Source organism: Nomia melanderi, chromosome 7 (assembly GCF_051020985.1).
Source record: "Nomia melanderi isolate GNS246 chromosome 7, iyNomMela1, whole genome shotgun sequence".
Lineage (NCBI taxonomy): Eukaryota > Metazoa > Arthropoda > Insecta > Hymenoptera > Halictidae > Nomia > Nomia melanderi.
The window spans coordinates 3,573,982-3,600,340 of NC_135005.1; the positions used below are offsets into that span (position 1 = coordinate 3,573,982).

A 26,359-nucleotide genomic window follows, 5' to 3' on the forward strand; every position below is an offset into this window, starting at 1 on the left:
TCTTTTACGCGTCCACCTACAAAAAAGCTACTAACATTAGGTTAATGATCCGTCGAAACCAAGCAAGTTCTATCTCATGCATTTTTTCCTACCACCAATAGCAACCGAGTTATTCAGGTGGACTCTTTTACTAGTCTCAATCTGTATGTATTTACATACTTAGTTACTAGTGGCTTTCAGATTATAAAAGGGTACCGAAAGTTTATAATCACCCCCAAATTAACGAAAGAACCGTAAAAATAGAAGCTAACTGACTGAGAGAAAAACAAATATTCATTTATTTCAAAATATCAATATGTTATAACATCACCAAAAGTATTAGATTTTAATAATTTTCAGATTAAGAGAAATTATCCAAAATTTACATTGGCAATCCCTATACTAACAATTACAGTGGTTGAAAACCCTAAATTTAACCAAAGACACTCATATATTAATTTTAATCTTTTACACTCGATTTATTTTCGATGTTATTGGGTGTAAACTTGTATTTATTTTGAAGGATATGAATGAAAGTAATTTATAGCGGTTAGAATTCAACGTTTTATATTTATTTTATTTATTATTATTATAATAAGATGTAATTTTTATAATCTTTCCAAATGTGGTACTTCTTCAAACAATTCCCAGCGTTCTATAACAAATTTATATTGTCATGTTCAACATGGCATACGAGTGCAAAAGGTTAAAAGACTAATATTCCACTAATATCACAAAGTGCAATTCCTAACCTCGAAATTTCGAAAAGACAGTTCAACTGTACATAGCACACAATCAATCTACTTTCGTAAAATAATTTTACCCTCAACTCGTTAGCAAATGAATCTCCATCTCGATCACAGCACGACATCCGTCGTAGCCTTGTGTATTCTCGAACGTTAACCCGGCAGCCCCAAAGTCGCGATAAACAAGAAAGGACGCGGTATTCGGGGGCGTGAGTAACAAAAAAGAATGCGTTGTCAACGGGTCCAAGTGACAGTGGAAGTTGGAGCAGCGCGTGTACGGAGCGCGCAGCATTTTTCGCAGTGACACGCCGAAGAAATTCAGGGGCAACGGGAGAGAGAGAACGGTCTCCAACGAGGAGGGAGTTTTCGAGGCCGAGTAGGGAGCTTGCGCCTAGCCAGGCCGACTGGTTCGAGCTTGCGAGCTTTCGAGCAGCAGCCAGTCGCCGGCTGCCGGGCCACGACCTCGCATCTCGTCCGGCTCGTTCAGCTCCTTATCGAGCTTTCGCGGTCACGCTTCTCGCTCTTGACAAAGCTTTCATCCAACCCAACTAATTTCGCCATAACCTACCACCCAGTCAAAGCAATCTCTATCATTTCTTTTGATCATAACATTCTTCCTTAACATGCGATTAAACGTCATTTAGTATCGAACGAAGTAATTCTCCCTTTCCCTTATCTTTCACTTCGCCAAGCTCTCGTCCAACTCAAGTAATTTCACCATAACCTACCACCAAATTAAAACAATCTCGATCATCTCTTTCGGTCACAAGGATTTCTTTTAACACGCGATTAAACGTCATTCAGTGTCATACGAAGTAATTTTTCTTTTCCTTTATTTTACTGTTGACAAAAACGAAGTCCAAGTAATTTCACCGTAACCTGTCACCGAACCATAACAATCTGAATCATCCCCTTTAGTTGCGAAGTTTTCCCTTGCCACGCAATTAAACAGCATCATTCAGTGACGAACGAAGTAATTTTTCTTTTCTTTTGTTTTTCGAAAAATCTGTGTTAACTGTTTTGATAGTGAAAATAATCTTTGAACAGTGTGAATAGAAGAGGGTTTGTTTGCTGCAAGTGTCGGAACGGTTCTTTTCTTCTTTTGTGAACGGGAGAGGGAAACAAAGAATCGTTGGTCTGGGATGTCGAATGGGTGATAGATGCAAGATCCGTGAACCACCGAGGGTCGAAGGTGTTTTTCAGCAACGGGCGAACCATGTGAGGCTTCGACCATGAGGGTGAGTGTTGTTGCAGCTTTTCCGTCATCCGCTATATAGTGTGCTGGAACCTTTCACGCGGGATGGTAGTCTGCGTGTCAAGAGTGATATCTAGACCGAGGATCTTCATGCAAAATAGGAATTTCCCAGGTGGTGCAAAGAAATAAGGGTTTAATAGAAACTAACTTCTTCTTCAAGGAATCTTAGTAAACTGAAGATAATTGAAACCAGCGTTTTCCATGCTTACAAACACTGCTTTACTTCTTATTCTACAAACTCGTGTTTATCACAAATGCATAAAATAGTAATAACAAGGCGTCGGGTCTCGACGCAAAATCTAATTCTACAGTGATGCAAAGAAACAAGGGTTGAGCATAAAGTAATTTCTCCCCAAAAGAATCTTTGTAAGTTAAACATATAAAATATCAGAATTTTTAATATTAAAATTAATATTTAATACGATTAACTCGTAGTGCTTATAAAAATTATAACAGTAGATTTTTCAAGCTTTTATAAACATTCATTACAGTATGTAACTATTAACCCCTTACCCTACAATATCGTGTCAGACTCGTAACGAAAATTTTCAATTGAATTTGAGAAATCTAAATGTTGTTAATTCTTTTTGAATATTACTTTTCTATTATCAATCGTTAACTTTTGCAGTAAACGTGTACATAGAATAAGCATTAAAATTTGTTGTGTTCTTAATAAATGACTAACAATAAAGTAGTTGTACCGATCATAGTTAAAAAATAAATCATAGGGCAAGTGGTTAATTCGTAAAATAATTTCACATATTTAACGTTTTTGTATGAATAATTGCGAAACAAGGAATCTGAAACCAGTCACTTTGACTGACACGTAGTTCCAGTGTTAAATCCTTCCGAACGTTCCTCTATTTTATATTATATGCACTTGCATTGGTCATAGAATCATAAAATTCGTTGTCTAGCGATATCGTAAACTTTGGTCGGAGCCGGGCGGAATGTACAAATACAAGGACGACAGGGCCAAAGGAGGACCGGCGAAACGTCGACACGAATTTTCTGTATTGCCACGCTCGTGCCCGCGCTTGCGTCGCCGTTTAAGCCCACCCGTTGCGTGCGCTGATTTATTGTACGCTGAACAAGTCACGCAGCTCGGGGGTGTAATTATTTTCACGTGACTGCTGTCGAGATTAAACTCTCCCCGGAAAGAAGGGGTGTTTTTGTGCCGCTCCTCCCGGCGCCGCGTGTTATTATTTCGATCATCGGCTGCATTTTCTGGATGTTTTAATTCCGGGGCGACCGGAGCACGGTTTTTAACGACGGCTTGATGGATTTTTAGATGTTTCGAGCGGATGGTGGGATTTTACGTTTCAACTTCATTAAGCTTAAACATATTTCGGGCAGTTTTGTCGCTTCTGGTTGCGATAATGAGAGCGAATATGCAGATACTTTTTGCGAGTCGGTGGCTGTTATTTTGAACCGCGAATTTTATACATTTGCACATATTCATATAGACTTATATTATTTTGTTTATATGTGTATGTATACGTTTAAACAAATTTACTATGAAATTAATGATCTTTTGCGAGTTTAATGGTTTATTCATATTTTGTGTGATTTAAATTTGCTAATCATTTTATTGAAAAGTTTTATTTCATAATGAGAACAATTTTTAGTGCATATTTCTGAACCGTTTGCTGTCTTGGGAATATTTAGTAAAATACAATTGTGTTGTTTTTCGTGACTGTGTCATATTTATAAATTATTTTTTTTCTATATGTATTGCGCGAAGAACTCTGTGTATATTTACATTTTAAATTCCATTATGTGACTGAATAACAAAATTATTCTGTAATACTTCGTAATATTCTGAAGATATTTTGAAAGCTTATACTTTCACCATAAATTCTGCAATCTACAAATATTTCAATCAAACTTTATATACAAGGCAGGAGGTTTCATATGTTAATGTAATACTGAATGTATATATATATATATACTCTCAATATTGAAACATCTTTAAAAATCTTTCTATATTTACTGATTTAATTACATTAGAAGTTAGTTCAAATGTAATTCATCTTAACAAACTATTGTCGTCATACATGTGACTGCTATAAATATAATAAGGTTTGTGGCATATAATAATTTAAAAAATCATTTTTCATATTATATTATAATGCACATTGTTATTGTAGTACATTTACTTTATAATAATAGTGGAAGACCCTTAACTATATTCCAACAAGTGTCAAAAATATTGATGGATACTGAAATATAGATAAATTGAATTTGCATATGAATACATGCATCGGATTCATATTATTTAGAAACAATACTTAATATTATGTAAATTCTGTTGCAATGCTATTATAATGTAAATTTGTTATTTCAAACTATCAACGACGTTAATATGTATTTCAAATCCTGTGAATTCATGCTTACATGATATTGTAAAAAAACTACTTTAATGCTATTATTGGCATGCGTATTTTATAATAAGTTTATTATTTATATAATCAGTAATAAGTCATAACTAAGCTTCGAATAAGGAGATTAAATTTTTTTATATTCTATTCATAAGGGCTTAGTACAGTTAGAACATCAAAAGAAAACTGTAATATTTTAACATTTTTCTCATATAAAAACATAATAAATTCGTTAAAACTGATAGATCCATAATTAATATCTTCCACTGATCTGCTTTTTTTCAAATCATAGTGAAATTTAAATAAAATGAAAGGGAATACCATAACATTAATAACTGATCTTTTTTCCTATTTTATTGAAAGCAAATTCTTAAATGCGTCTTTACATAATCACTCTTTCTTATAAAGATTCTTTCCTCAAAGGAATTACAAAAATCAAAAGTATTAGCGCAATCTCGATAAGCATGCAAGAGACACGCAGATCTTAGAATATCGGAAATTAGTATACCACAGAGAACCTGCTAGACTAGCATTTCTGTACGTATCGAGTGTACAGAGTATCGCTTCTAATAACTGAATTCCTCAACACCTCATCCATTATTCGTGACACGAAACATATTTTGTGATCAGTTTCAATAATTTCGAGAACAAGAATTCGAATTATATAATAGAATATTTTTCTTAATATCACTATTTCGAATTTTTCTCATCAACAGGCTTATACATTTTCTTGGCATCTTATATAATGTGTTAACTCAGCCAACCGAATAGGAAGATCTCTTATTTTTCCATTATCAATACATTGTCATTTATTTTGTTTATTCCTTTCGTTATTTAATAAACCTTGAAATGAAGATATTCAAAATTCATTAAATATCTTTTTTGTTTTTATGAAAATTTTTCAAAAAATCTATCGAATAATCTCAATTAAAGTTAATGAACAGCTTCTTTCCGAGCGATTGCCTCAATGATAAGATATCCTTGTTATATCTTATGAAGATTCAGGACAAGAAGAAACCAGTGGTTATTACCTACTAATAATACAGCAAAAGTTGCTATAGATAATATAATATAAATTGTAGCTTAAAGTTTAATAGCAACAATGCAAAATGTCTATCTCGGTTTTGTTTTAATTCTAATAATCAACGTGAAATACGGAAAGAAGTGAAACAATCTATTATATTACATATGAGATCATGTATTTTGTGGGGATACAAAGTTAGCTTCCTATATCCACATCATTTTTAAAGAAAGATAAACCAAACAATAAGTATGTAACTTTATATGACCTCTGACTTAAAACAACAGTTGCTTATATTGAATTTTGTATCTACTCACGAATAATATTTCATTTCATGTTAAAATTATTCTACTTATATATATTAACCCTGACGCGACGCACAATTTTTCACCTACTTACAGCCATATGACAAAAAGAAAAGTTTACAACTAGAGTTGCAGCATAAGGAGTGTACAATAGATGTCAATAAAAAAATTTCGAAAACAATTTGTTTTCATGGCGAAATCGTGGCCACCTTGGGTTTTACAAACGGGAACACATGTTTTTTTACCATATCGTAGAGGGCACCGAGATGACTTCAAAACACGTATTACATCTTACATTCTATCATATGACTCGATTTACAGTAATGGAAATGTGAAATATTTAACTTTCCGTCGTATTTAACTTCAAGACAATGTAAACATTATTTGACACTGAAAAGATTACTGTAAATCACTGTGAATACTATAAAAGCCGGAGTATCGAAAAAATTACCAACAACTTGCTACATTCAAATATGTTCAACTTCATGTTATCAAAATGTTATCATCCGTCGTCGAGAAAATGAGAACACAACGGAACGAAAATATATCTAAGTAATCGTAATGTCACTTAAACTACGGAACCATCATTGGGCCGTAGAGGACCCAAATAAACCAGCAAGGTTAAATCACCGTGAAACACCGAGGGGTTACATACATAGCCCCAAGAAGGATTAAATTGCCGTTTATCCATCCCCCGTGCACACATGTTTGCGTACGCGTTGTGTGTATGCGAAGCAAATAGTCTCCCGTGCGCGATTAAATCCATAATGAGGTATTAGACGTGTAATTGGTATTTTCCTGTGGAAAACGTACGATTCATTCATGCCTTGCCGAAGACGTTTCTGGTGCAAGCAGCGTTCGGGTAGATATTTACGATTTCCGTGGGATACGCGGTTATTGTCTCCGTTTCCCGCGAACGTACGAAGCGCAAACTAATTCTTGCCATTGATTAACGCGATACGGATCCGTCTCTGCGATTCTGTGTCGTCTGAAAAGTCGCATTAACCGATTCCCGCCTCGAAATCACGGTGACGGCGGGCTGCAACGTCAACTTCGACATGGAACACCGTTGCGACTCGCTTCCCTGCAGTTTCATCGGATAATCTCGCGGAAACTTTTTCCCCGACGTCAGCTACGAGATAACGAAATATCACCGAAAGACGAGGCGCCGCGATAAGCCGGCGAAACTCTGATGCCCGGCCGGTCGGCCCGTAGATTACACTCGAAACTTCCGAGAGAGCGTCTCGCGTAATCCGTTTAATCGCATTATTAGTACCGAGGCGGGTATAATATGAGTTGATAATGTCGTGTACCGTCGAGCATGTGATTCAGTTTCGACGGGCGCACGCGAGCGCGCCCCCCTCCCACGAAAAGACGCCGCACAGTGAGCCAGGATAATAAAAACGCGCGAAAAATTCATACTTCTGTTATTTTTGTATCAATAACTACGAAATACTGTTTTTAAAGCTTTGGGATCGCAGAATCTGATTCTGGTATTATTTCTTTAGTAAGATGAGAACTACCCTTATAAAACTACCCTTATGGGAGGTATTTAACCTTAACAAAATGAAACTTTGCCAATTGATTCAAAATATATTAGAAACCGAGGAATATAATAAATGAGCCCATAAACTTTAAAATTACTAAACTTTTGCATTTCCTACGATGAGTCGTTCTACGAAAATGGAATCCACAAACTACCGTTACGCTAAGAGAAGGTAATTAGTAACGATGGAAATCATATTGTTCATTTAATATTAATTAATGCATTACGTTCTTGAATAATAATTAGATATTTTATGTCATTGAAAATGCATTATTATCTTTTAATTAAAAAATGGACTTTCCGTTCGATCTACTATATAAAGTATCCAAAGCGTAGTGCTTTTTAGAGTGTTCATTAGAAAATACAATTTTCTGTGGTAATTCATTCAAAGACTAGAATGGTTATAAAGATCTGCTATCTAAATATTATAATACTGTTTTATCTTACTAACTGGAAATAGAGTAGAATTCTGTTTATCTCTAATCTCTACTTATATGAACTAGTTCGCAGCGAGTTCCAAATACGTGAAATCAGAGCTCAGCTCTTATTATAAACTACAGTCCAACGGTGAATCTAGTTATCTAAACATACGACGTTAAAAAACAAAATTATGTTATTATATATTATTAACTCCTTCACTACAGTCGACGAAATATGTATCTCGGTTCCAGAATATCCTAGATATAATAATATACTATAGACGAAATACCTTGCTTACACGAGTCGTAATTACGATTCTATAGATGAGATATCTCGCGTATCATTTATTATTTATACGAAATATTTAATTCGAAAATTGAAAGTTAATAATCGATTTGTAAGATGTAAGAAATCTTAAAGACTATGTACATAAAAACTGCTCTATGAATTTCTTTATGTCTATTTCTTATGAAATGCTTCAAAACATGGTGTACTGAATAATCATGTTGCAATACATAATCAATACATAGTACCGTATTGTATAAACTAGGTATCTCCTGACCTGTTGATATGGAAGAGGTCCGACTGTATTATTGTATACAATGTTAAAATTTATTCGGTGTATTTTTTTAATAAATTTCATATCTATTTGCAAAAAATTCTGCATAAATTTTTGAGTGCACTTTGTATGACTTTCTTTTATATCTGAGGTAAAACTTGAAAATCTATAAGTATAAAATAAGGAAAAATATTCATATTTTAAATTATCATGCAATAGTAAAAGAAATTATAATTATAAATATAAGTATGTCACTTTTTTAGAGATTATTATTTACAAAATTATTATTCGGCTCCATTTCCATATTTTTCACTCATTGGAAGTCTGTTAGCACAATTCATGAACGTGTTAACTGTGACACACAGTTGCATCCAACAGAGTCTCATGAAGTTGCATCTTACTCTTAACTTACTAAAACTACTACTTAACTTACCTACCAGAGCTAAATCCCCCTAAATTCACATGCAAGGATGTAAACTTGCGTCGGCACTTACATTCTACACATGCTCCTTCCTACAAGGAAACACTGACAACTTGGAAATTATGATTATTTCTTAAGTGTACCAACTCTTTAGAAATCCTAAATGAAAGTATGGATCATAGTTTGTCTTTTTACTTTTTGATATTTACTTCTTTAGAATAAAAATATTCCTCAATAATAAGTGTTTTTCTATTTTTTATGTATTTTAAGAACTATAGTAAATATAAGAAAATTCATGAAGCAAAATATAGTTTTAATTGTTGCAGCTCGATAAAACTACACGAAATGATTTTAAGCTCTTTATTAATTTGCTGGTTCACTGTACAATAGAATATGTGATCCGACCCTGACGGTTTCAAATGATCATAATTTTAATTTCAAATTGTGAAATGCAATTCCCCATTAATGTATCAAATTATTCTTGCTATTAATCTTCGTTGATGATACAATTTCAAATTTATAAATAAGAAAAAGATGTTCAAAAGTAGAAAATGATGAATATTTTTTAACCTGCAATTATCAGTATTCAAACAGGAACAAAAATGTTTCACATTTCCAGAACTTTGTTGCGTGAATCTCTCGTTCTATAAATATCTTTCTCAATCATTTATTTATATAAAAGGTATGTTTACCGGTCAGAGATGTTTTCGACCTAAGAAACGAAGATAAGTATTCAATTCATTTTCGTAATTAATCAAAACAACAGAAATACTACCCATTATTCCAAATAAATTTTCTTACAAACCTGTAAGTACAATTAACAAAAGGATCGAAATTTTTTGTCAGCTTCCTTAGAAATATTTACTATTTCGTAACTTCTTTCCTATGGTTTCATTTAGGTTTGATTAACTTTTACGCATTTTGATCAGGTTTTTATGAAACTTTGGATGTTTATCCCTTGATTAATTCTTATTTTTATTATTATTATTGTATGTTTGAGGATGTATAACCTCTAAAGGTTATTATACATCACTGATCACAGTGGGAGAACAAAGTAGAACGAGGTTTAGCAAGATTAAGTAGTATAGACCAATATCTTTGAGGAACTTTAATACTATTCTTTCGAAACCTTCTTTATGCAGCATGTCGATCGAAATTGGTTGTTTTTATTTAGTTCTTTTACTACACCATAAGTGCTACAGGTATTCGGTTCAGTTTTAGTGATGAGATAAGAGTGCGTTAATTTTATATAGTCTATTCTTATTTGACTCAATACTACTTAACCTCTTATGTTCAGTGCTAAAGCCGGGTTTGTGTTACAAATGTCATTTTGAATTTTATGTAATTCAGTACGTCTTAAATCTTTGCATCTTTTGTTCCTTGCTTCAGAATTTACTTTAACACTAAAACTACCGCACCCGTCAAAATGGCAAGTTTCAATTTTCTTATTTAGCAGTTATTGATATCTGGAAAGCGTTAAATATCCGAAATGATTTGAAAAATAAATAGTTTCACCTCAGTACTGTAATAAATATATGAAGAAACTGAAAAAATATATATTATTACAATTTTTATAAGGATTACATATTAATCATGTAAATCGCTCGGTAGTTTTACTGTTAATAAAGAAGTTTTGAAGATCTCTGTAGAATACAGGCTCATAATTTGTTGTAGGTGTACAGGGGCTTGCCAGTTTAACCTTTAGGGATCTATAACTTTAAAGAAACAGAAAACCCGACCTGCACGATAGTAGTGTAAGAGTATAAATAATTTTAATTAAATTTGATGGTTTAAAAAATATCTCACCATGTATTAACTGTCAAAAAAGAGGTGTTAACTGTCAAATCTCGATTCACTGTTCTCTCACTTTTTCCTACAGATTCACCAGCCTTTCTTTTCGTGTACTGTTTGTCCTGGCCCTTTTCTACTTCTGTCCTTTCATTCGTCGCTTTTTTAAGTACACACAGAAGCTTCACGCCAAATCAGTTCTTGCTGACATAGCAATCTCCGTTCTACAGCACTTTAACACACGAACGCAATGCTTCAAGCATTCGGCTATTGTTAAATAAATCGAAGAAAAACATTCGAAGTCTAGTTACTCGTATTCGCCTTGCTACAAATGAAATTGGGAACCGTGACAGCGAATTCCTTTTCCCGAGGTTAGTTTATTGAAGAGACTCGCTGTGAAATTCAATTAACGATCGTTTAACCAGCAACAAGGGAGCTGTTAATTGAAAAACTGACCGACCCTGGACATGGAATATGTTGACCGTACGCTACACATTTTACTTCGAAACATTCCACGCAATTTAATCCCTTCAGGATCAGCGACATTTTAAGGAGAAACTACTAAAGAGCTTTGGAAAATTTAAAAAAACACTTTTCATTAATGTAAATATCCTTTATTTCTCATCTTTTTAATTGGTAGTTCTGTTTCTAAAATCTTCATTTTGTTATACAAACTTGTAGTCTGTAAAATTGCACAGAAAATTTAGTTCTCATTACAATATTCATATAGAAACGTTGTAGATGTTAAGTATCAATATTAACAGTAGGTATTAACCAGAGATTTAAAAGGTTCCGAAAATAACTGTTTGAAACGTGTATACCGATTCCGATTGAAACAGTTATGAAGAACCAAAATAAAGTCATAATGATATAACATTATATCATATTGGTTCTATATCGGGTCTGTGACTGTATTTTTCGGTTCTGAAAGAAATATAATAGAAGTATAAGAAAAATAACAGTTATAGAACCGAAACCGATATATCCAATACCAATTATGACTTCATTTCGGTTCTTCATAACTGTTTCAAGAACCGAAGTCGTCATCAAACTGTTTTCAACCCCTATTATCAACAAACGCCACTTAACTAACACACACACACACACATATATATATACATATAATACACATTACATTAATTCCCAAGCAATTACTACTTTCTTTCTCAACTGAAGTCAATAAGGCACGCTAACGATAAACCGTTAGAATTTTTGCAAGCGTGTAAGCAATGGGTAACGATAGATCGTTATCTTGAGCAAAGGAAAAAAAACGGTTAATTGACTTTGCTTGCGCGACAGGATGCTGCCTGCCGTGAAAAATTCGAATCACGAGATCCGTCGGATGCGCGGCTGTCGATGCACATTCCGCTCGAGGTATTCGAAAAGGAACGGAAAAAATGTTCCGCCGACAATTACGGGTGGCCGTGAACGAGCATGTGCTCGGAAATAGAAGAGCTGACCGTCACTGAAGCTATCGTGGAAATTCCGCGATGACGGCTCTGTTATTTCTCGTTCCGGGCGCCATGGATCCCGCGAGCAAGTCATTTCAAACAATTTCCCGACTCCTTCGTAAGAATGGCGTAAATACTGTAGGCCCTAAGTACATATCACAACTGGACGCCTGAAAATATGATAAAATGACGCATTCCACGGGATAAACTATTCCAGCGAGTTTCTTTTAAAATGCCTGTCAATATCCGATTGTTCTAACACTAAAATTACCGAGCAATCACAGAGACTCATTCCCGATTTTTAATCAAATTTAGAACAATCCGTTTTTTGAGATTCGAGGGGTTTCGGTTCGCTAAGAGTTAAGTACTAGATTTTAACACCATAAACAGTCAAAAAATCAGATTCATTTCAGAACAGTTTGTTATGCGTTTCTTGAGGTGGCACGCAGGATACTCGATCCAAGTTCCAGTTCTCCATTTTTTTTAAATCGATTCTATTATCGGATTCACTGTGCCGTGTTAAGTTGATTTGTAAAACTAGAACGAGGGAAATTTTTGAACTGAATGCATTTTGTTCCGATGAAACGAAAATTGCGTTCGTCTGTCCCTTTGTGCCTGGTTTCCTTTGACGTTTGTATTGAGCGAGGCTTTCTGATTTGAATAGATTCCAAGACAATCGGGTTGTTTTCATGGTTTTGTATTTACCCATTTTCTATTTAAAACAAAGAGTCAACAACTATTTTTCAACTGGAATCTGAAGGATTTTAAATTACACTACCATTGTAGCCAAAATAAAGCTTTAGACTAGTTTAGAATTTTTTAGAACTTTCCTTTTTAAAGAGTTCAAGCCATTACACATATTTCAACACACGCGCAATATATTTTATATAGAAATATAAAAGATTCAGTGTATTTATTACTGTATGATTCCTCGTTATCTGTATCTTTTATATTATTTGATTCTTTTCTAAAGCCGCTATTAACCCTTTCATTCCGAATGGTACACATAGGTACCATAAACATATTAAATTACCACAAAGCTAGAAAACGCCTTAAAGATAAAGCACAGGGGAATCTTTGCTTATGGCTGACAGCTGAAGTGCTAATTATTATTATTAGTGCTTATCTTATTTCTTTCACTGCAAAGCTTCAATTTCACTTGGAAGCAGCTGATCTTGGTCCTCTCTTTGATTTAAAAAAAAATACGTTTTCAGGGACGAAAGAGTTAAATCATATAATTGAATTTTTAAGTTATGGAAGTCTGAAAATTACCGAGTAATGTTAAATACTCTCATTTATTGCAACTAATAAAAAAGTTCATTGTATTTATTTGTTTTTACTTGTTTAAATATCTCTGCATAGGAATATTAGTAGCTATATAACGAAAATTTCGCTGGTTTCAAACTTCACGATATTTTGTATAGAGTTCTATATGACCGCGCGTCCATACTTAAAGTTTAATAATCAAACCAACTGAAATAGTTGCTGGCCGTACGTTCTTAATATAAATATACTTCTTTTCTATTAAACATATAAGTGTAATTAGAATAGTAGCATTCATAAATTTCTCCGAACCTTGTACAATTTTATATTATTCACCTTCACGGTTGTCATGGATACACAGAAACACTTAATGAATTGTCATACAATCTTCGAACATTATAAATAAACTGTACATGAATACAAGTATAATAAATAAATTAATCTTCATGAAAAACAGAGCATCTAAACAACGAAAATTGTAATATATACCCTTGACACTGAAATTACGTTTAACTTGATTAATATGTAATCCTTGTAAAAATTGTAAAAATAGATTTTCTTCGATTTCTTTATATATTCATTATAGTATTAAAGTAAAACCATTTATTTTCAAAATCATCTTGGATATTTAACACTTTTAAAACATCAATAATCATGAAATAAAAAAACTGAATCTAGTCAGTAGTATGTAGTAGTTCTAGTATTAAAAGCAGCACGGATAATAATACAAAATTCCATCAATAACTCAGGAAAAAATGGTCCAATGTAATTAACGAAGAAAAGGATGCAGCTACGAATTACAATGCATCTGGTTCACAATGCACTGTGCAAGTTACCCGTCCATCATCGCAGACAGAATACGATTTCCGGTTCTTATTCTATTCTATTCTATTCCGAACGGAGCCGAAGCCAACAATCAATCACCTCGGTAATTAATGATGCTCATTTCTAATTATCCATGTCCCCGTCGATCAGTATCCGTGCTTTCCGTTCGATCGAACCAATTCGACGCTGTGTAGAACACACCTCGCTCACCGGTGCGATGCGACGTAACGCACCGTCTCGTCGAACCCGGCTTGGCGGCCATAAATTCCTCGCGAGCAGAAACGGCGTCGTTAGCAGGCGCGACGCCGCCGTCGAAAATCCGCGCAACGATTTTTCCGCGACAGAAAAAAAATACATGTAATGTAAGTCGCGACGTACGTGCGCGCGACAATTCAAAATACGTTTAATCCTTTGCAATTGGCACGTTTTTCTGGTGACAATACCAACTAGTTGCAACAAATATATGTTTTTAAAGTTATTTTTCTGTAGGTGATTTATTATAAATATATGGATATTAAAAAATACGGAGTATTTTTTGAAGTTAATATATTTTGCTGAATATAAATGCTGTAGGGAATAATAAGTATTTGCAATATCTTTCGATCGTAGAATAACACTATATTCAGAGAAAAAGATTTTGCCGCAATATTGGCGAAACCGATTTTGGAAACAAATATTAAATATCGCCACTGTGGTGGCACCGATCGCAAATGGTTAAATCGAGAAATAACGAAACTCTTCGCAACTCGATGAGATAAAATGGGAAGAAATACGGATGTGTTGCTAGGGGATCACTTGATTAAATTCGGTTGATTGATCAGTCTTCATTTATTCTCACGCAATATTCTGTTAGTTTCATTTCCTAATGTCTAATATTTTCGATCATTAATTTATTATTCATCAATACGGTTACACGTAACCAATCAAAACTATAAAATTATAAACTAGAAAGACACCTCTCGCTTTTGTACTGTTCTATTAGACATCTATTCATCTCTCAATTGTAGGTACACCTGATCCTCGATTTACGCGGACTTCTTTTACGAGAGTCTCTCTTTTACACGGTAAATCAGAACATTATTTACACGGTAGTTTTCACGCGTAATTTAATAACACCTAACAAAATGTATTATTTCTTTTGTTTGGCTATGTGAAATAAATATATATTTCTAAAACTTATTCTAGCTTTTCTTTTCAATATTTTCTTTTTTCTTATACTGGCAAACTCTATCTGAGTTTCATTCGCATAAAACGACTTCACGTGGAACGGATTTTCGCGTAAATCGAGGGTCAGGTGTAGTGCAGTTTCGTGAAACGCTGCGTTATGTATCATTTTTGTGTGTTTTCTTCCTTTCATTTTTTCATTTCTTCGCTTCGAACTGCGGCTTAACGATGCACGGGCAAAAACCGGGCATAATGATACGTGGAACGACGGAGATTTGAATTTCAAGCGTAGACACGCTCCGCAGCACGTTAATGCACGCGTTACAAATAATGTGCCGGGCCCGACGGCATTTGCATTTTTATTGTAATAGTTGGGAGATTCGTTCGGCGACCGAGTTCGAACTTTCCAGGGTGATCAGCGTTATTTAAAAGCCACCGGGAAAAATGTGGTTACGGCAACGGCTAGAAGAAATCATTCGTGGCTGTCTTACCGGAACCAGTAATGGCGCGGATTGGAATTCTCTTGTTGTCGATTGTGAGTTATATGGCCTTCGCTTGATGAAGTTTGGTAACACGCTGGAAACTATGAATAGATTATTTTTAAACTTCTGTCTTAAATATTTTAAGTTTTCGTTCTGAATATGGAAAATTTCCTGCGTGAATAATAGTAAACGCTTGTTTCTTTATTAAATAGAGCGACTCTATGCATCAAAATGCTGTTTGAACTTCTTATATTATGTAACAAAGCGAACTTTTTTGAAGTAGTTGTGTTATCCAAATTTTGTAAACACTACTGAAAATTCAATACTTCCGCTAAAAGTTGACTATCCTTTAAAACGAGAAAACTAATAATTTTCCGTATGTTAGTTAGCAGTTGAGTATTTGTAGTAAAACCATAAACACTGAAGGTGATTACTTTATATCCTTCATTTGCAATTGTTATGATAAATTACAAGTAAAAAGACAAATACAAATGATAAGAACTTAAATCCATGTTGGAAATTGGAGCCATGCAACCGACGTCAATGCAATAAATTGTTAGTTTTTACAATAAACAATTCAATTCAGGTGAAAGTGTGTCGGAGTTGGGTCGGTAGATGCTGCAGCATATCTATCGCGTTTTTATCGAAAGATTATTACTTTTAAAAACCTTATTTTTTACATTTTTCTGAAAGAATGATCAACTACTGATACTAGGTTAATTCTAACTAGGGTAGTTATTCGAAGTTTTATGAACATATTACGTTAAATTGTATGAAAAGTGATTAAACGTATATGAAAAGTAATGGAACATTTGAACACCGTACACGAGACGTTCAAGAAATCGCCTGTACTATATTCAACAATATAGACTGGTTACTTGGAAAAATTGTATATTTATTGTACCCAGTTGCAAGTATATACACAATGAGTTAAAATTTTCTTGTTTGCATGCGAAAAGAAAATTTTTTAAATTGAATAACGTTGTTTATAAATAGAAGAATCAAATGTGAATAATTAAAATCTAAAATATAACTATGTCTTTTATTAAGAATTAGCAAAATCATATATGACATTTTATTAAACGATTTATATCAATACAATGTCCAAACTGAAAAAAATAATAAGCTAACCATTATGAAGACAATAATGTTTTAAATCATTATTGACAAACAATTTAATGAAACCAATAATCAATTTTATATATGTCTAAACTTTTGTAACATGATCATGTAGAATAAATATTTATAAAATTTTGTCCCTACTTTTTGTATTCAATTTGCTGTAATATAATTTATATGTTATGGGACCACGTTCGATAACACCCCATAATAATTTTAGTAACGTTGATAATTCGTTTGACGTCACGAACCGTTCGAGGGTGTAGTATAGGCTAGTGGATTCACTGATACATTTTCCTGCAATTCGCTGTCGTTACGGCCGCCACCGAAATAATGATCGAATTTAGCTCGCGCTTCGCATTTTCATAATCCTCTTACATTTTCAGTTAACTAGGTCGACAGAAAATTATATGTTGTTGTGCTCGCAATTGTACGTATCGGAAATACGATTACGATGTATTCAAGAAATAAATCAAGAACCGATGTTGACGAAACAACGAACGAAAATCAATCGGAGAATAAAAAATATCGTGGTGCTGAAAAACTAATAATGCTTGCACTCTCGTTTTACATTGATGAATCTTGTTTAGCAATTTCGAATCCGCAGGAATACCTGTATTGTTATCAATAACGAAAGAGCGTTTGACAGTAAATGCTAACCTACAACGAGTACATGCTTGTATCTTATTATTATTATTCTCGGTGAAATATTTGGAAATCAGTATTCATTAAAATCAAAAATGGTCAATTCTGTCTAAAATGAAAATAACAAATAAGGAAAACAAATAGTTGATCTAATGTAAATGATAAATAAGCTTACTTGAATGTAAGAATGTAGATACTAAATTTTTGTCTTATGAAATACATTACTTTAAAGTCATTTATTTGTTAAATATCTAATTACTTCTTATATTAATACAAAATAACCAAGTCTGTTATTTTCGAATAAAAATTAAACTGCCATAGAAAAGCTCCTTCATTTTAGTACTGAAATTATGTAACACATACATCAATTTCAAATAAATTAGTAATATCTAAATAACCATAAGAAAGAATGTAAATCGCGTATTAAATAACTATTGTTTTTTATACTTAACTTAATGTATTTGTTACATATAATTAGACGATTAAACCTGATTAATTATAAACTACGGTTGAAATATAATTACACAGGAAGTGAATAATTTTACGGAGAGACAATAAAAGGTGAGAAGTAAATAGATTCATTAGAAATTGATTAGGAAAGTAAATTGTAGTCTATACTTAATTAATTAAATTGAAAAGTTATTTTAATATATTATTATATTAAATATACTTATAAATACTATTATTATATCTATACATTAATATTTAATAGGTATTTAGATCGAATTAAGAAATTAAGAATTTTAGACCCGCAAGATTATTATTCTTAATAAGAAGGATAACCAATTCTATTCCCAATGCAGATGCTAAATGAAGACTTCACACTTAAGAATTCAACCCAAACCCTCATCGATATTGGGTTGTGTATAAGTTCCTGTGATTTTCATTTCATACTCATAACACCATTATAGATCATTCAATAGCTTTTGTTTTTGTTCTCAACAGTAGCATATGATAACAGTAGTTACATCTATATAATATTCTACTTATAACATTTTAGACTCATAATCAATCTGTAACCCCTTAATTGTTGTAATAGATTCATGATGAAAATTTGACTTTGATTGGAATAAATGTGAATGTTATTTAGTTCACATCAAATGAATGAAGCTGATATATATGAAAATTTGTGCATTATAATACATTCATTATTATAACGAATGTAGAATTTTCCTTTCTTTCGGAAATTCCTAGCAGTAGATAAAGAAAAATTTATAAAGGAAGAGGATGAATATTGGTGAAGAAATTGAAGTTTTAATATTTGGAAAAATTACTCAAACTTACCGATAACCTAATATTTCCTTTTACGGTAGGTTTCATTTTGTTTGTCTGCAAATGTATACACTCGTATTTCGGAAGCCATTTAAAATCAAGTATATGTTTCATACGCTGAATTTGCATGTGAACTATTTCAAGCACATTAGCAAACTGATCGAAGAAGAAATGTAATCCTATTTAAAAACAAAATTTGACTGCTCTATCACTTAAATTAATCAAACTCATTTTCACGTTTTCAACACTTCAAGAAATATTTTAAGTGCAAAATAAAAAGAAATAATATAAAATGAAATGTTTTAACTACTTCAACGATCTTATCAATAGTTATACTAAAGGATATGTTACAAACTGCATCACAAAACTATCATATAAGATGAGGAAAACAATTCCATTACAAACACTATAAGAACACATTCCCTATTCGTCTCTGGTATCATCTAATAAGTGAAGAGGAATACCTAATAGAGGAGATCATGGTACTATGGCGACATTATCTGTGGAACCTACCCACCGGTAATTTCCATGGAGTATACGGGAGTGTGGGTTACGTGAGGGAGAGAGGAGGGTGACGTAGTTGTTCCAGAGTAAAGAGATCGAATTATTGAAAGAAGAGTTATCTCTCATGCCGGGACCGAGTCGATCACCCCAGGCTGGATTTGCATGTTTAATGCAATCATGCTAATCGATGAAAAAGTTTCATCGGGGCAGGGTGTGGGGGGAGAAGGATGGGGGATGAGGTGGAAACGATCGAAGAATAAGGGGGATAGGATTATCACAGAAGCGGCCGCGCTCTTTGAAGGCTGGTAAGCATCCTATAACCGCTTTGAGGAGAAACGTTCTTACGCGGAGGGCATGAAGAACTTTTCGGAATATTCACGTCGCAACCGGCATGCCGGCTGGAACGGGCAACATTTAAATTCATGGCAATCAGATCCGATTGAAAAGTTCAACGTGACCTCAACTTCTGGGTAGTTATCCCCTGGAACGTGAAAGAAATGAAGAAGAACGCGGAGGGGAGACTGCGCGATGCGAGATATGCTAGGGGATGAATTTGAGGATGTTCTGCAATGGAAGATCTATTGTTTCATCTTATAAATAGTGTAGCTCTTTTATGTCTTTCAATTTTTCAAATTAAGATAAACAAGACTTCTTTTAATTGAATTATAGTGTATGGATGGATAAACAGTAGATAAGCTGTAGAATGTATTTTACATTAGAAACAGTCTTGTTTATATTCAGTTTTAAAAGCAACAGAAGTATACAAATATGGAATTATTTATTAAATAATACAATACTTGATTCTTGGTGGCTTTATTATTTGCATTGGACACACATATTTAGCTGCTGCATAAAATCACGCAGTCTTCGTTTTGTATTCGATGTGACATACAATATTTTCCTATTAGTTTTATATTGTGTAGCTTACTTTGGCTTTGTTTCTTAATGTTAATACGAACTCTTTAGTTCCTTGCTAGTAATAACAGAGGTTCTTTTCAAGAATTATGGGGTAGTAGGTTAATATAATTGATTAAGTGGAAAATTATAAGCTATCAATTTTTAATTATAAATTCATAAGAAGGATTTTAAATTGTATTTAATAAGTGTGAATGTTATTTAGATCACGTCAATTGAATGGAGATAACATTCGCCGTTCACGAATATTTATATATTCACTTTGCAGCAATTTCATTCTTATATTGCATTTGCTTCTTGTTCAGTTCTTTCTTCAGTTTCAGTACTCGTAAATTAGACTACAAAAATTGCTTTCTGTATGAACACTCACAGTTCATCAATAATCCTCCACTATCAGAAATCAGTAATAAATGATCCATCAACATTAGGTCTCAAATTTCCAGCATCGACGGTTTTTGCCGTGCATAATTCGAAGCGATCCTGTCTTCGACATTTTTAACACGTTCACTGTTAAACAAAAACTAATCAAAACTCCCATACTATTGAAATTGTTTTTTTAACCCATTTGCAACATTACCGCATTTATGTACGTATTTACATTATGATTGAATACTGGTGATCGTAAATAGATTAAAGTACTTGCCACCGAAAAGTACTACAAACTATTAAATGTTTTTCATTTTCATGTTCTCGTATGATGTAAATGGGTTGAGGAACTAGGAACTAAACGGTCAAAATTTTTCATAACAATTGCTCTACTGTTCCTCTGAAATCTCATGTATCCAACAAAATCCGATTCGTTCATACGTCATTAAGGAAATTAATTTTTAAATATATATAAAAAATAGTGTTAACCGAATTCGACTGATGTAATTGTGAAGGTATTAACTGCTTGCCGTACAATAATGCCTGAGGGACATCATAAAGATTTCTTGCCCAGTTCAATAAAAATCAATTTTACTTCGTTTCATTACATCTATTTCAATGTTTCACTTTCAAACTAAATGTACACTTAACAATAAACAGAAAATTTCTATTTTTGTAAATTATTAGCAGTAATCTAAATGTAACAGACAGTTGCGAAGACAATCGTATGGGAAGGAATTAATTAATTCTTTATGATCAGCACATTTTTCTGGTGACAGTACCAACTAATTGAAGCAAATATATGTTTTTAAAGTTATTTTTCTATAGGTGATTTATAATAAATATATGGATAACACCAGTTAGAGAAAAAGACAATGCCGTCATATTGACAACACCGATTTTTAAAACAAGTCTTAAAGGTTGCCACTATGGCGACACTCATCGTAAAGGGTTAAATTAAGAAATAAAGAAACTCTTCGCAACACGATGAAAAAAAATGGAAAGGAACGCGGATCTGTTACTAGAAGATCACTCGATGGCTAAGCTGAGGAATTCGGTTGATTAATCAGTCTTCATTTGTTCTCATGCCATCTTCTGTTAGTTTTATTTCCTAATTTCTGATAGTTTCGATCATTAATTTATTATTCGTAGATACGGTTACACGTAATCAATAAAAACTATAAAACTGTAAACTAGAAAGGCACTTTTCGCTTTTGTGCTGTTTCATTAGACATTCACACAGTCATCTCTCAATTGTAAGTACACCTGACCCTCGATTTACACGAATCTCTTTTTTACATGGTAAATTAGAACACTATTTACGTAGTAGTTTCTACGTAGGATCTAAATTTAGTAAGACATAGTCATGAAGAAAATCGTATGGCAAGAAATTAATTAGACTAACAAAACGAATTAGAGGGAACGAACGCGGTATGTGTGCTCGCTCGTTGTCCGCTCGTTTCTCACGATGGTGTCGCGCGCGATCGATTTCGTGGCAAGAGGAAACGGGAAACCCTGGGCCCTTAACCGGTGTTTGTAAAACCAGCTCGCGGTACTCAATAATGGCTTTCCCTGATACTCATCAAACTCCGCTAATTCAGGCGTTGTTCAATGCACTTGGTGTACCCCGGGTCATCTATTTATTATTTCGCTATACTCGTGTCCCGTGAAAAACCACCGTCCTCTCATTACTCTTCGTTATTTATTTGCCCGAGTCTCGTGCTCCGCTCGAATCGAGTATCCCAGACTTCGCGATCGAACCTCTTGACATTAAAATTCAAAATGTATGTATTATGTTTTCTCATTATTAACTACTGAATGTTTCAACTTATACAACTGTTATAAAGTCTCACGAATTGCTTATGTTCATTTGTTTATTTTAGTAATTATGCCCAGCACTATAATTGGAAGATACGTGACGCAATTAGGACAACCGAACGTTTAACATGATTAATAATAATGAAAACTGCAGCAATGGATTTTTTGTCAGTTTCTTTATATATTAATTATAATATTAAGATGAAACTACTTTTCAAATCACTTCGAGTGTTTAGAGCTTTTAAAATATCAATAATTGCGAAATAAGGAAATTAAAACCTGTCGTTTCAACGAGTGGAGTTGTTCCAGTGATAAGATTAAAAATTACGCAACGAGGACAATAAAAATGACTGAAAATTTAAAATATAGTAGTATTCCATAATAGTTAAAGGTTAATATAAGTTGAAAAAAACAGAAGTACCACAAACAATGATTTTTCCTAAAAAATATTACGGAAAGCACTACATTCGAGACATTTATGTTTGATTGGCATTACATGCGTTGTCAGCTTTCGCGCTTTCAAATTTCCCATGAATGCTTAAAAATCTGCAGTCTGCTCGTTACTTTTACCCGATCCCGTTCGTTCGGTATTATTTTCTGTTCTACACCTCGGCCCGTCCGAGCGTGTTGCGTGTTCGCTCGTCCCATCTCGCGCGGAAATATTTCCGCTGACCGCCCAACCGCACACAGTTAGATCCCTTATTCGATTAAACGGAAAAGAAGAGTTATGGAATGAAAATTTGAACGCGCCGATGGAGAACCGTGTCTCGAGCGGTCGTTGGCGGAACTCCCGTCTTGCGTTAAGCCTCGTCCCGAAGCGAACGCAACCGGAAGGATAATCTATCCGTGAATAGATATACAATAGATATAATCTGCGAGTCGTCTCGTTTATATTGAACACTTCAATTATACCCTACAATTGCGAAAACGAGGGAAATTAATTTTAACCCCTTGCCCTACGATTTAATTTCGCAGTTTTACTTGTTAGAACTATTTATCGTTAACAATACGCTACCAATGAATGACACGTTTTTTTTACTTAATTTTATTTAACTTTTAATCAACTTTTAATTAAATCATATTAGAAATTTTTTCCACGTGTCTGGCACAATATTGTAAGGCAAGGGGTTAAGATTCTACGTACACTCAGCAACGAAAGTATTTGAACAAAATGGTAAGAAATGAATTATCATTAAGAAAATTGTATACCATATATTGTCATTTATTGAAACAGGTTGCATTTATGATATATTTGTGCAAAAAGGTTTAACAAATCAATCAAATCAGGAATAATTTCATTAAAATGTTTATATTTTATTCTTGCAATGCAAATGGCGGTTATCATGGCTATTAAATACATACTACAGTGAAAATTTAAAGTAATTTGGTTAATATAGTTGTAATGGATCACAGAATGTATTCAAAGTAATGAAAAATTGTTTTATATGTTCCTATAAAAAAATATAGATATTTTATGAATATCTTGTGTATATATCTTCTCTCCATCATTCACCAAAAATAGTTACGTTGACAGTAACTAAAATAGCATGAGCTCCACGTCAAATGTATTACACATGAAACTATGATAATATATCAAGCCATATCCACCTGCTCAGGTACTCTGCATAATTAGAATAACCCCTAATAGCACTAATTACCAACCACAAATTACCAAGAATTACTTCCATAGGTTTAATGGCTTTCCACGTAGATAAAATTAACGTATGTAGCTAGTACAAATAAATACATAGCTTCTTACAATTGATTCCTTATGTTTATGAATATTTAACCATTTGTTTTAAAACATTAAATATTTCACTTTAGATCTAATTCGATAAATATAAACATTATTGGTCATCAATTAAAAAGAAAATTCAATTTTGTATTTGAAAATATGTAACTCGTACAGTAAATTTATTCTAAGAATAAATTTGTTTGTATTAGAAAATTATTAACAATAATTAACACTTGTGAACCTGTGCAGTAAAAAAAATCAAATGACAAAGGTGAACTAGGAATAATACAACTGTGTATTATATAAAATAATGTGTAAATGCTATTTAATCTATTAATCTCAAAATGAAATTTTGAAATGCAAATAGGCCATTTTAAAACTCCTCTTTAAATTGCACTTTAGAATTTAACTATACAACAACTAATTGTAGTCCTCAAGAGTAAACTGCTCGACTACGTACACAATTGTTTCTTTCTAATACTTTTTTTTTTAAATAAAACTGTGGTGAATAACAGAATTTTTGAAGATTCTCGAACAGAAACGATTGTTGGTGCACGTAAAACAAATGTTCTAATATAAATGCGAAGTATTCGTGTTCGCACCAGATGGAAAGCGGTAACTGTACATAGTAGATTTGAAGTGACTGTGATTCTAAGAATGCACGTATTCCTAGATACATATTGCACGAGAGTGGTGGATGCTGGGTTTGAGTGCATGGTACAGGTATATAGCTATAAGAATAAAAGTGGATTTAGAGGGGTTGTGTCGTCAGAACGCTACGAGAGTTGATAATATCGCCACATCGATCATATTAGTCGATATTCAGCGTTGTTAGGTTGTTATATATTAGAATTTAGTATAATATATTAATACAAAAGTAACTTTGATTTCACTAACATATCATATCCAAAATTAAGATGTTACATTTATGTATACATAAAGTACACGAAAACAATTTGTTTGAAAAAATTTTATTGCATTCTTAAACGTCCCTTTCTTTCATCTTGGTATATTTAACGCAATTATTTTTAATTGTGTGAGATTGAGTGTTGGTTTTGTTAATATAATACAATTTAGTTTTCTCTCCAAAGTGACGATAATCCTAAAATTCTGAAATAAGGATCTCAAAATTTAATCAATGAAATGTTTTCAAAAATCCCCTTCTTCATATACATATGTAAAGTATATTTACTATTAATCTTGCAGAAAGCTTCTTTATAGTCAAACGTTCATACACGATTCTCAAAGCACTGGAACATGACACACCTATTGTTTTAACTAACTAATGCAAGTTCATTCGACAATCTTTTGGTATAGTATAATTCTATAAGTTTTTTCGGTGCTTTTTTCAATATTTGCTTCGTTTGGTTGATCTGAACGACCTTCGTTAGATATCGTTCACACGATAACGTTTGAACTTTTTACTCCGGTTTAACCATTGGCTTGGAATAACGTTTTTGACACATGATGGATGACTTCTACCGATAGTTTTTTTTACTTGCGCGTAATATAATTCTCTAACTGTGAATTGATATTTATTACTTTTATTTATTACTGCACTCTACTATAATTGTGAAACTAACGTATATTACTTAAATAATAATTTTGTTTCATGCATTATTTTATTTCACGTTACTTTAATCCAAGGTTAAAAATTGTTCGATTGACAAACGTAAGGGATTCTTTAATGTTATTAATTATTTATGAATTCCTTGAGCCTTTCAGAAAATAATATTTGATCGCCGCACGAATGTCATCTATCCCCATAGTTGAAAACTCCAAACATTATTGTAGCGACTTCGTCACCACGTTTTTGATTGACTTGTCCGTTCGCGGTTCTCTGTCTTGGACCGGGTATATAACCCCGGTAAAACAGAAGAACGCGGCGGACGGCATTTAAGCATTTCTGGAGTATTTTCGGCGCGCGGCATACAACAGTAGACGAGCGACATCCGATTTTCAATTGGAACAGTAGAAAAACGGCATCTGTAGATTCCATTATTAACTGGAGCATCGTACCGCCGACGCGTGACTCCAAAAAGTACATCGTCCAAGTGCGCTGTATAAAGATACGAATAAATATCAGATTTTGACCTTTCCGCGAACGCAAAACGTGGGTGTGAATTGTGTTTTACTGTCTCCTCAATAACACCTTACATCGCACTAAAATTATTCATTCCTAATTCCTTCCATTATAACGCTGACATGTTTGTCTCAAATATTGTCTAAAATCGTTAACAATTATATTAATACTAGGTTTACGGACATTTATTATACGATTTATTTTATTGCTCCCAGAAAAATTCATGTTCGTTCACTCAGATTTTGAATATTAGACGTTCAAAAATAGGTAATTGCATTATATACCGGTGTAATTAC

At 33.2% G+C, this 26,359-nt stretch overlaps 1 protein-coding gene across 3 annotated transcripts in view; it reads left to right on the plus strand.

Annotated features, from left to right (window-relative positions):
* The first annotated feature begins 1,149 nt into the window (after nt 1–1,149).
* LOC116424348 (dipeptidase 1) overlaps nt 1,150–26,359 on the plus strand; it is a 258,275-nt gene continuing 233,065 nt past the window's right edge. For 2 of the 3 annotated variants that reach the window (XM_031970637.2, XM_076369532.1), the window contains exon 1: nt 1,150–1,963. In XM_031970637.2, the coding sequence (XP_031826497.1) occupies nt 1,958–1,963 (6 nt within the window). In that variant the 5' untranslated portion in view covers nt 1,150–1,957. The remainder of the gene's footprint in view (nt 1,964–26,359) is intronic. The other variant, XM_031970639.2, reaches the window with a different exon arrangement.